This window comes from Myxocyprinus asiaticus, chromosome 47, assembly GCF_019703515.2.
Source record: "Myxocyprinus asiaticus isolate MX2 ecotype Aquarium Trade chromosome 47, UBuf_Myxa_2, whole genome shotgun sequence".
Taxonomy (NCBI): domain Eukaryota; kingdom Metazoa; phylum Chordata; class Actinopteri; order Cypriniformes; family Catostomidae; genus Myxocyprinus; species Myxocyprinus asiaticus.
Genome location: NC_059390.1, coordinates 26,427,230 through 26,440,304, shown reverse-complemented (window position 1 = coordinate 26,440,304; position 13,075 = coordinate 26,427,230). Strand labels below are relative to the sequence as shown.

The following is a 13,075-nucleotide window of genomic DNA, read 5'->3' as shown; positions in this document are numbered from 1 at the left end:
GTGCCAGCTCTTTTAGAGAAAATATTCTCTTTTAAATATACTCTTTTTTTACACCTGTGGACTCAGGGGAAGCACAACACTCAACTGTGTGAGGGTGACCGCTGATATGTGCCGTAAAATCGAGCAGCGATAGCAAGGTGACGGGATGAACACACACATGCGCTCAGCTCCGAAGAACAAGTCTGAATAAGTGGTGCATGCCATCTCCTTTTATACCCGTATGTCCGGTGAGGAGAGTGGCATGCAAATTCCACTCACTAACTTTCATTGGCGCTTTCTGAATAAAGCAAAGGTGATTGGGGCTCTCAAGAGCGAACCCCTAGTGTCACTACATCGACACAACATCGAGTGAGTGACAGACAGGGAACAGAAGTGACTGATTCCTACTCAGGTTGGCTGGATCTTTTAATTTTCTGCATTTTTTTCAGCAGTCCTGAGATTGGACTGATGTTTACAAAGAACATCGGATAGCCTGGGGTTGGCGGTGTAGTGCTGGCAGGCCTGGTGGGGATCATCTGGTGCACGGTCGAGTACTTTCAATGTATACTCTTAACCGTGACCCCATACTGACTTGTTTGACACATGTGCACTATGACTGCTTTATGATAATCTTTTAGCACAATCAGTATGCAGCGACTGTGTGCAATTATGAGAACTGTCCATGTGTCTAGAAAAGAGCTGCATGCGGAAAACTGAAGTATACTTTAGCCCTTACAGAGAACAGCACAAAATGAGTAAAGGTGCCTCATAGAGCAGGATGCGTTTTTGCATTTATAGATAGCTGGATGGAGCACAACTCCAAATTATCTTGAGACGAGGCTTCTTTGTGGTTAAGCAGCCTTTCCAGAAAAAATAATACTGGGGTGTGTATCCTGTACACCGACATAACTCACTGCTTAACCACCATAGTACAATGCATTGTTGGAAAAAGCCGTTAAATGCACGGAAGCCGATGAAGACACGAAAGCAGTGTGCACTGTTTAATGCGACAGATACATTGCGTTGCAATAGTGGGGCTTCCCACTACATCAGACTCCTGGGATCCCCCCAAGCACTTGAGCATATATGCACATGCACACTCTTCAAAAATATATAAGAACGCCACTTATGCGTTAACATGTATACATAAGCCATGTTCTTTGACAGAAAAAGTGTGTAAAAGCACTTTCTCATTACAGTCTTTAATCCCTTAAACGGCTGCTTTCGTGTTTACATTTCAGAATTTATGTTTAAGTACATTTGCATTTCAGAATGCAGCTATCTGCAAAACCCTAGAGTAAGCCGCTTTTTAAGTGCATGTAAAAGTTGTCAAAGTCTTGATATAATGAGAGACATATATGAAATAAAAGATATGGAAGCCACAGCCAAGTGAAATGATGTCCACACAGCAATGCTTCTAACCACTGGTAAAGAGCTGCAGTTCCAACCACACAACTTTGTGATACTCTTTACGAAAATATTTGTTTCGGGAAACACCAAATCGTTGAACTATGTTGGTAACCATATAACTTGCGATAATAGTTGGCTAATGATACTTTTGGGAAACACGTCCATGGTCGACCAACTTCACCAGCTGGGTTTTGCTTGTAAACAAATGGCTATTGTGGTCTACCAGCTAGAGCAGTGCTAAACCAGCACTAAGCCAGCACTAACCAGCATAAACCAGCCTAGTCCAGAAATGGAATTGTATGGTAATTAAGCTATATATATATTTTTTTCCAGCAGGGAGGCTTTCAAACAGAATAAAAGAATACAAGTTATCTCTTCTGTTCTAAGAGAGCTGACATTGTTTTGAAATAACATTCATAGATACCAGAAAACAATGCAAACTGGCCCGAATCAGAGTTGATTAAGATTTGGATGTGTGCCTGTCTGAGCCAAATCAATATTACCAGTGCATTTGTTCCCCTGCTCCATGAGAGGTATTGACAAATGCATTTTCTAGAGGTTAAGCTTGACAGACAACATATCACACAACAAGACACCCTGTGTACTGGGGATTGACGTCTGACAGAGCTGGAATGAGTCTGGAGAGGGTGATTGTGGGCAAATATGACATAGGAAATCAGGGTAAACATCATAAATACTACTTCATTCTCTCTATATATGAAGGTTATGTTATCTTGGCACTTAGATTTAGTGTGTGTGCATGCGTACCAGTCAATTTTAGCAGCTATGATCTCAGACTAAACCAACTTGTGACTGATTGACAATGACAGAAGATGTTTGATCGATCGGGAATGTCATTTTTAGATCCATCTGTCAAGACCTATCATCTTCCAAAATGACAGCTGAGAAAAAGTAAATACACACTCTCTCACACGCAATTTTCTCTCTCCCATCCATAAACACTTCTCATTTTGCCATGAGGGGTTGCCTAGCAACAGCACACATTCCATGATTGCTTACAATGTTTAAAAAATAGTTCAGCACATAAGGAGCAAAAAAGAAAAGAGATCACGAAAAGCAAAACGCACTTTAGCAAGGTACTTAAAGGTGGGCTAAAATGGGAATTAAAGGCACAGTAATATCGGTAAAAGTGAATAAATAACTACTACCTACATGTGTCTTTATTCGTTTTTTTAAGACAGAGAGGGAGTCTGCTTTATGGATGGAGTTGGGAAGGTCATTCCACCATGAAGGTACAGTGAAGCCAAAAGTGATTTGCTGCCTCTTTGTGATAGTACTATGAGGTGCCGCTCATTTACAGGCCGCAGCCTTCTGGTGGGAACGTAGCTCTGCAGGAATGCTTGTAGGTAAGCTGGCACAGACCCAACAACTGTTCCTTATGCCAGGATCAGAGCCTTGTACTTGATATGTGCAGCAACCGGCAGCCAGTGCTACACATGACACATAAGCTACACATATATTTTCTTAGGTACCTGGATCTAAATAGACGTACAACTTACAGAATTTCAATAGTACACCCAGTGGAAATAACCATATCATTCTGTAACTGTGTTGCACTTGTTTTACTTCCATGTTGCTTCTGCGTCAAATAGCAATATCAAATCAAGTAAATCACTGAAACAACAGCGCCACCTAGAGTAACAAATAGCATGTATAATATGTATGACACCATAACATAAATTGGCTCACTAATGAATTTACACCATTAGAAAATTAGAAAATATTAGGAACATATATACTGTATAAGGTTGAGGCATACTAAAGATTTGAGGGCATAACTTCAAAAAATGAATGTTGTAAAAGCTGTGTAATAAGTCCCTAGTCATGAAAGAACAAGGTTTGTATTTAAGGGTTAAAGGTAAAGCAGAAAAAACAAAACAGCCGTTAAATTCTAAAGGATAAGAGAGAGGGTGGGAAATTGTAAATATTTAATTAATTACTGAAAAAATATCAATTACAAATGTAACCCAATAATTGTGTGATTTGTAATTTTGTTATGAGAGTATTGTGTTTTTAGCTTAGCATCATGCTAATGTCAAACTGAACCGTTCACACCTAACACGTTTCACCATCCATCTGCACCATTTTTCAATTGTTTTTCTGAATAAAAATGAGCTATTTACTATGCAAATGGACATCTTTGACTGCTGCACAACATCATAGTTTTTTTTTCAGTGTCTCTTTTTTAAAAAGAATATATATATATATATATATATTTTTTAATTAAAAAAAAGACTCGAGACACCTGCATTCAGTTCTATTCATTGCGCTACATCTAGCTTTTTTTAGCTTATGAACATTTTCGGTCTGAACGGCTCCTTGGTAGACAGCTGACTGTAGACAGTAAATAGGAAGACAGCTTAATAGGTTTTGGAACAGAGCTTATGACTGTTTTTGAGCAAGAAACCTTGACTAACATTATAGATTTCAGAAAACAATCACATGCTACATCAGACTTGATACAGCAGTATTTTATTTTGCCTTGTTGACTTGAGTTGAGTTGTAAATAAAGTGAATGAGACTTACATGACCGTGTTGATGCCAGAAAGTTGCTGGAACATCTGGAGTCCGCAGCCCACAATGAGAGCACGCCGAGCTGGAGGGTAGGTCAACATGCGCCAGATCACTGGGCCCTCTGCAAGCACAAATATAAACACACACTTATGTCAACACATAAACCTTCATCAACACAAACAAGAGTGACTCACGCTTGCCATTATGAGAAATGCCTCCGTCCCCAGTAAGCATACATCAAGACGTCTGTCAGAGCAAATCTGAGAATGATCCCTGTCCCATAATTATTGTGTATACAAACTGATCAAATCTGATAAAAAGAGCTGACTCACATACTGTACATTCATTTTGAGTGGTGCTCAACTGCTTTAAGACGAAGATTTTACATTGGACATCAAGCTGCGATCCAATATGGTACCAAAACTGTAGTAAACAAAATTGTCCTTAAAACAAAATATTTATTAATATTACTTTTACCTTGCATAGTTTTATTGTGGTTTTATAGGATGAGGGCATGTCACACAACCTATCTATATTAGTATCTACCTAATTTGGCTTACTTACAAGTGACTGATGAATTTACATATGACCTTTGACATCAACAACAAAAAGGAAATGTTTTCTCCTACCTTTTGAAAGTTGGCTAACCTATTTATTTTGCTTTCACAACTATGCACAATTATCTGGTTAGTTAAATTTTTTTCATGGCATTTAACCCATTTTTAGGTCGCAACCCACCACTTGAGAAAACGTTTACAAATGCTCAAAAATTACATCTTCGAGATGTGAATGTAGAGAATGACATCTGAATGACATGTTGAGATAATATCAACAATAAATTAATCCATTGAGTACTCTACGCTAGTATGTGAACTTAGATGCTTCTAGCTACGCAAGGTCGATTACATCCATTGTTGCGTTCCGAAATGTGTCAGACAGTGATTTATAACAAAATTGCATTCTCAAAGTTGCCACCAGGGGCGCTTTAGCAGACTTTAGAGTGAACTGTCCGCTTCTACTGTGAGCTTTCCCTTTCAAGTCAACTTTTGTCATGGCGGAGAAACAGTTTGAGAAGAATATTGCTGAGCAAGTAAGGTCAAGTCAATAAACTTATAAAAACTTACTAGAATAATAACACATCCAGTTTAATGGCATGGACATTTGAAGTTAACTATATTGCCCCCTTGAGTACTGAACATTGTTACAGTAGTGCATGAATGCACGTTCAGCATGTTCAACCAGACCACGCTTTAGCAATGCGTTGGCCAAGTCCTCACATCTGTGTAAATATGTTTCTAGCCTACAGGTGAAATGTGTAATTTCCACAGCACAAACCACAATTGCAAGAATAATGACTGCTTCCAGACAGGTTTCCCAAACATGGCCCTGTCTTCCCTTGGTTGGCAAACAGGTAGTACCATCCTAATGAACCATTGCTTGACCCTTGAACTTTTCAGGAAGTCAATCTATGAATGCTAGCTGTCTTTAGAATAGGAGAGAGTGCTTTAATCTCAAAAAATGGTACACTTCACCTTTAAGACATCACAAGCTATTCTCAGTAAGTTCTAATATAAATTCACATTTTAAAACTTACAAAAGAAAAGTGTTTGATTCTGTCAGCACTGTTCCAAAGGGAATTTAATTAGCAGTGAAAATCACACAGATGAAGATTTTATTGTGTGACGAAATGTCTTCAAAATGAGGATATTCAATGCAATCATTTCTGACTTCATAAATGGACTGCCTGAACATGCAAGGCCAAAAATGAGGCAGTAAGCAAGGGTCCTATATTGTACTTTATTATGGTCAACAACAACCAAAAGGATCTTAAAGTTCCTTTAAGGATCTTGTTATACTAACAATAAGCACAAACAATTAAGGCTGCATAAAAAGGAAACCGCCCACAGCACCGCTAAAATAACACCATATGTTAATGAGGAAAGAAATTAAATGATGTTTTTTGTAGACCAGATCAGACAATGAGAAGTTACTCCACAGAGTCTTCGGGTAACTGTTTGAGAATGAATCAGAGGAAGCAAAGTCTTTGTGGAAAATTTTAAGCATCTAATCAACAAGTCTCTTTAAAATGAGAGAAACTGTTGCTCTGCGGGTAACAGCTTTGAGTGGGCGGCTGACAGCCTGGTCTCCTTTTGCTCTTAGACCAGATATGTCGAGCACAGAGACTTGAAATGAAAAAAGGAAAGTTGCTGGTTCAAATTCATTAAGAAGGGGTCCAGGAGCTATTACCATTGTGCACTTGAAGTGAACTAGGCATTTAACCTCAGGTTGCCCCATGGGGACTGTTCCTGTGTAATAGGTATAATGTCATGCACTTTGGATAAAAGCATCGGCTGAATGAAAATTTGTTAGACTTACAGTACTTCATAGGTAATTACAGGTTTAAGGGCAAACGCACCTTAAGTGAAGCATTAGAGAAGTGTCAAATGAAAAGACCAATGAATGTAAAAATTATATTAAAAAAGTAGACAGATAGTCAATAATTTTTTTTTTTTTACACATTTTGGGGTTAAAATAACAAAATTAGAGATACTTCACCCCTGGTTTTCCCAAAATTAGCTAATTTCGAATAGGAGGCTAATCCATGACATTAAAATAAAGTACATGCATTTGTTAGTACAATCATTTTTTTCATTCCCTGAGAATGACATTTATTAAATTAATTTCAACATTTACTTAAAGCACAGCAGAGAGATTACCATAGAAAACTCATAAATATCAAGAGATATCTGAAGAAATACACCCACAAGTACAATACCAGTCAAAAGCTTGAACACAGATGCTCATTCTTTATTATTACTCAAATAATAGCATCAACAAAACCATGAAATACTGTAACACAAACTCTGGCCATTCTCTCAACTTCATAAGTTTCAAACAGTATTGAATGAGTTCCCATGTACACTGTACACTTGTTAGCTGCTTTTCCTTGACAATCTGGTCTGATTCATCCATTTAGATTTTTAAATTTTTTATTAAATTGTTAGTTTTGTCAAGACATTCATATTCATTGGATTCCATTGCTATACCTAAATTTTTGCAAAATGATTTTTACATAGCTTGTTGTAGGTATCACAGCAGTTTTCTGGTGAAGAGAACACTAGAGGCACTACAACAGCAATGACTTTTATTAATTTTACCACAAATCAAGAGTAAAACATTAGATTATAGAGTTCAAAAACACATACTTTTCACCCTCACATAATGTTATCTTATGACATCTAAACACTTTTACTGTAGCGCATGACTTGTAAGGTGATACATTTTAATGTTTGCATTATATAACCAACTATATTTACAAGCTTGTTTAAATGTGATTAAACGGCACAATTTATTAAGTGATTGAACATTGAACTTAAGATGCAATGGACCGGAGAACGAGTCCTGAACAGCACACGAGTTGACACGTGATCACAAAGTGTCATAGAAGCACCACAATATGTGAGCTGATATTGTACCCTTCCGAATATAGCCTATTGAATAAGGTCTTCAATCAAGCTCTTGAGGTTTTTTTTTTTTTTTTTAATTAACATACTACTGTATATTCATCCTTAAATTTGCTGTCTCTAACCCAGAATGAACAAAATGTTTTACACCATTTCATGATGATGCACTTTGGTTGCAGCTGGGTTAAATACAGTACATTGTTTTAAAAATGTTCTTAAAACCACACCTTAAATAAAACAATGTTACCATATAAACAAAAAATGTAACCATGAAATGATATGCAATTCAAAACAACTTTGAGAAAAGTTGGAATTAGTGTATGTCTTTTATACAACCAAAATTCAACGTAAGACAAGTCAAAGTCATTAAAATACCTACCTGGTATTTGTTTTTTTGCAGATAATGTATTTTTACTTCAATAACAAAACCAGGCCATGCTACAACATTTGAGGAGCATTTTGTTGAAGTTTTAAAGTACTTTAAAACTGTCCAAGTTGTTAAAATACCTACCTGGTAGGTTTTCTTTAAGTAGACAAGGTTTTTTTGTTTTTGTTTTTTTACTTTGAAAACAAAACTAGACCAAGCTGCAATGCATGTGAAACATTTTGTCGAGGTTTTAAATGAATGTAAACTGTACATTTGAATTGGTCAATTATAAAGTGTAATTAAAATACTACACTACACCTTTTTACTGTACGTTACTGTACCTCATAATTTTATGCAACCATTTTTATTTTAACTGTTAAAATTGTTAAAATACCTGCCTGCAGTGCCTGGTAGGTTTTCTTTAAGTAGATAAAGTATTTTTACCACAAAAACAATACAAGACCAAGCTGCAGCATTTGTGGAACATTTTGTTGAGGTTTTAAATTAATTTGAACTGCACTGAGCGATGGGTCAAATTGTGAAGTTAAGATCCTCTATTGGTCAGGCATCTTATTGCTATACGAATTTGCAGAACAGGGTTCACCAAATGTAACTTTTTAGCCTGATCTCAAGAAAATTACGTGACTGTGCTGACATTTATGCAAAATGACATTACATGGTTCATTACATGTGTCGCAGCAGTTCCGAGGTGAAATGTCCACAGTGTGTTGCTAAAAGTGTGGTACATTTTCTCCCAAACAGATGAGGATAAATGTAAATGCTCTATCAAGCTTAAAATCAACAAAACCTACTTACCCACCCTCTTGGGGAGTAACGGAATACATGTAACTGGATTATGTATTTAAAATACAAAATATACTGTAAGTAACTGTATTCCACTACAGTTACAATTTAAATCATTGGTAATTAGAATACAGTTTCATTCAAAAAGTATTTTGATTACTGAAGAGATTACTTTGCATTTTATTGTCATTTGTTTCATTTAATATTTAGTCCTTTCAGATGGAAAACATTTATACATATAAATGATGCGATCCAAAGTGCATTTGAACAGCGGTGAAACACTTTCTTATGATGTGTTACATTCATACGAGCAGACAGAGAAGTAAGTCTGAAGTAAGTTTGGGGCAGAAGAAATAGAAATAAAACTTGTGTAAATTGTCAGCTTTACACTAAGCTAAAATGCTATTTCTAGCCATTTTACATGCACGTTACCAGGCACAATCATATTTTTTATCAAGAAAATTCACGTTAGATCATAATTAATTTTTTTCTGGTAAGACCTTTGATATTAGGGCAAAAATTTTATTCTTGATAATAATTTTTGTATTTTCCTGTAAAAATATCAAAAAATCCTTAAAACACATTTGAATGATCTTGTTTTAGAAACAACACTGCATAAGATATTTTGGTTTATCAGAGAATGTATTTTTAACATGTGTATTTTGTCTTACTGTACTGGAAGAATTTTTACAGTCAAAACAAGTGAAAAAATCTACCAGTGCTGAAGAAGTAATCCAAAGTATTTAGAATACGTTATTGACCTTGAATAATCTAACGGAATACATTACAAATGACATTTTACATCATGTATTCTGTAATCTGTAGTGGAATACATTTCAAAAGTAACCCTCCCAACCCTGCCCACCCTAAACCTTAAACCTAAACCTAACTGATAGTGTCATAAAAACAAATGTGAGATTAAAAATAGATTAAATTTATAAGGTTATTGCACTATTGGTTTCCCTTTCAAGTCAATCACTACAATGCTGCATCAGTTTACTGATGCTATGGGGAGCTCCTTGCAGAAGTGGCGATCTCTGAAGCCCTTTATAATCATGTCAATTTCATTGGTAGATGGTACTCAGCGTCCCGCCCTTGACGCGTGCATCATCGTGAGCATAAAAGTACAAATGTGTTGCCACCTCATCAAAATTTTCTTCTTCAGGCTCGCGTTTCACATCTCTGTTATCTGAATGTGTGAATCTTTGCTTCATCGTTGATACCTGCACACCTTCAAAGCAAGTAGATTTTTTTTTCTATTTCCCTTTGGTGCTCTGATGATTAAGCCTCTCTGTTCTTCAGAGTCATGTCTGCACATCATAATGAGTGGATTCTCTGCTTTGCGTGCGTGAGAAGACGGATGAGCTGTTGTGTCGCCGCTGGATTTGAAATTCATCTGAAGTGGATTAATTTTATCTTCCATGCTGTGTTCAAGCATGGAAGCTTCATCCGTATCCTTTATCAAGCTAAGTTGATACTAACAAAACTTACTGTGTGTGAGTTGTGTATTTCACTGTTTGCACAAGCACTAAAAGAACCATTTGCTTAACAACGTCTTTATAAATATTATTTCCACTCTGCAAGTGTTTTATCCCACTCTCTGACAGGCACGAGTGCTGTGTTCTGTGCCTGGGCCGTGCCGACGCTGAAGCTGCACCCGGTGACACAGATTGCATTCACTGCGAGCACATGAGGGCCAAGACACTCACAGCTAGCCTTCTTTCGGAAGGACGACACGAGTTGTGCAAGCCAGGATTCAGAGTATAGAGATATTGAGGAGGAATTGTCACTGGCGCAAGCCTTGTGGGTCTCCTCGTCTCCACATACAGCATTTTCGCCTGTGGCATTCACCCATTCAAAGGCTATACTGAGATTCTCCTGGTGGAGGAGGCAGTAGCGGCCCATCTCTACCCCTCTTCCGCACCGGGATGGAAAGCCTGACCGATTCTTCTGTCCAAACCGTGTTGCTTTACATCTTTGCTTGCGGGCAAGCCTTTCAGCAGATAAGGTTGGCTCAGCTCTGCACACCATGGTGGTGCTGCAGGCCTACCAGACTAACCTGCTTAACGAAATGGACGACAGTGGTCCAGATCCTGAGCAATTCAAGGAGTTGTGTCGCGCTACTGACCTCACGCTCCGGGCTACCAAAGTGACCGCCCAGTCCATCAACAGGTAAATGTGTAGCCTGGTGTCCTTGGAGCGTCATCTCTGACTTAATCTAACCAAGATATGTGTCAAAGACAAGACTGCCTTGCTTGATGCTTTGGTGTCACAGCAGGGACTTTTCGGTGATGCCATTGAGGTTTTCACCGAAAGGTTCCTGGCAGCAAAGAAGCAGTTGCAGGCCATTAAGCACATTATGCCAAGGCTTAGTGTGTCAAATGTGCAACCGACTCCCTCGCGCTCCTCCTCAGGCCAACGTCCTGCCAAAGTCAGTGCTCAGCCTCCTTCACAGGCTCTGCTAACAGTAAAAGTTAACATGCCGGTCAGGCCCCAACGCCCCTCGCCACTGCACAAAATTGTGCTTTCAGTCTCCCATCCCAGCGGAAAGGCTCCTTTTGGGCAGAGCAAGCGCTCTTGATGATGTCAGCATCGTGAAGCGCGGATCAGAGTCCTCAGATCTGTTCATTCCAGCTCCGAAGAAGGCCCGGACCATGTCTCCATATCTCCGCACATTTATAAAATGTGGTGATGTCTACTGGGGCTGAGTGCCACCTGAATTCTGAACTACCTCAACAACAGGCCTCTTTTTGGTCCACTCGGAGGAATTGGCTTGGAAGCACAGGGACCTGTTGCTCACTCACCTGCAGCATCTGGGTCTCAAAGTCAATTTTCCTGTGGGATATTTGCCTGGCTGCAGGCTGGGCTTCCACTAACACGTTTGCCAGGTTCTATAACTTGGATGTCTCTTTTCCCAAGTCCTAGCCAGGAGAGTTGATTTAATTGTTCTGCTGGGCACTTTGTAATGTTTAAGTTTCACATGCTAGTGGCATTTTTGTTCTTTTGCTGGTTCTTACCTTTGGTGGTTGTTTTCAGGAAAACAAATTTCTACTCATTGGCTAGTTTCATTGTGCATTTCTGCCCCTTGCTGAAAAGGGGCTCTGTTTCTTCCTCCATCTTATTTGGTAAATGAAGTGGAGTTTTGTTTGCGCTTTTCTACCTTTTTGTGGTTAGTAGCACATTGTTTGCATGCCATCAGCAGCATAGAGTTGTGGCATACAGTAGGTTCCCCATAGCATCAGCAAACTGACACAGTGTTGACTTGAAAGGGAATGCTCAGGTTATAACTATAACCTCGGTTCCCTGAAAGGAGGGATGAGATGCTGCATATTCTTGCCGAACTACTGATTTCTCCCTTCAGAAGAAATCCTGAAGAGATGGTGACAAATTCCGACTTTTATGCTTGCTGTAGTGGTAAAAGCAAGGTTACATTTTTCCAAATGTTCCTAGTGTTGTCCCTTGATTTAAATCCACAATGGGAGATGTTAATGCAATGATGTCCTGACGCGTGCAAAAATAGATCCAGAGGCAGATGAATGAAACAAAATGTTGCTTGAATTCATTGAAAGAAAATAAAACAAACAGATAACATTTTAGCAGCTTTAAAGTTTGTATTACAATGAGCTGTGAGCACCATATGCACGGTCAAATGACTGTGTGCTCTTGTACCAGCACCCCCAGCTGCCAGGGGTGGCATACACCCTTTTAAACCTTCTTTCCCTCCATACCTATAGAGGGCACAAACTCACAGAACATAAACACACACTTAAACCATCAACAATATTACTCTTATAATAAACTGAAATGGATTTGTTTGATAACAATTGAAATGAACACATACATTTTATAAAATAAAACTAATATGTATGGCTCCTACACTTGCGATGACGTACACGTCGATTATAAAGGGCTTCACAAATTTCCGCTCCTGCAAGGAGCTCCCCATAGCATCAGCAATTTGACGCAGTGTCTCGTTCCCTCCTTTCAGGGAACCAAGGTTACAGTTGTAACCTGAGTTTTTAAATCCACAAACTCTACCTCCCTACCCTAAACCTTAAACTTAGCCTAACCTGTCAGAAGAAGCAAAAGTGACATGAAAGACACAGTTCTACTCATGATTTGTTGTTGTAGCGCCTCTAGTGTTCACTTCACCAGGAAACTGCCATGATGCGTACAACGAGCCCCCCAAAAATCAGACTGCAAAAATGTAGGTACAGTAATGAGAATTCATGAGACCAGGTTGGAACTTTTGTGTGCAGTGAAAGACAAAACTTCTTCACCTGAGCTAGCGTTTCTGCTCTACCAAGTTCGCGCGCATATGAATGGCAGTAAATGGATTGCAAAGTTTAGTGTGACTGTATTCTGTACCTTTAAACACCATAGCCACCAGCACCAAAAAAAAAAAAAGAAAAAAAAAGAAAAAAAAACAATGAACAACTGACCAACTGAACTGTAGACAAACCCATAATCAATAGGGTTGCCTATGATCAAGCGACTCCCATTCACAAATTGGTTC

General features: G+C 38.5%; 1 protein-coding gene across 1 annotated transcript in view; it reads right to left on the bottom strand.

Annotated features, from left to right (window-relative positions):
* The window catches only part of LOC127436996 (proton myo-inositol cotransporter-like), a 146,135-nt gene that overhangs the window by 64,799 nt on the left and 68,261 nt on the right, over positions 1–13,075 (bottom strand). Inside the window, exon 4 of the mRNA XM_051691568.1 lies at positions 3,937–4,045. Within this exon, the coding sequence (XP_051547528.1) occupies positions 3,937–4,045 (109 nt within the window). The remainder of the gene's footprint in view (positions 1–3,936; positions 4,046–13,075) is intronic.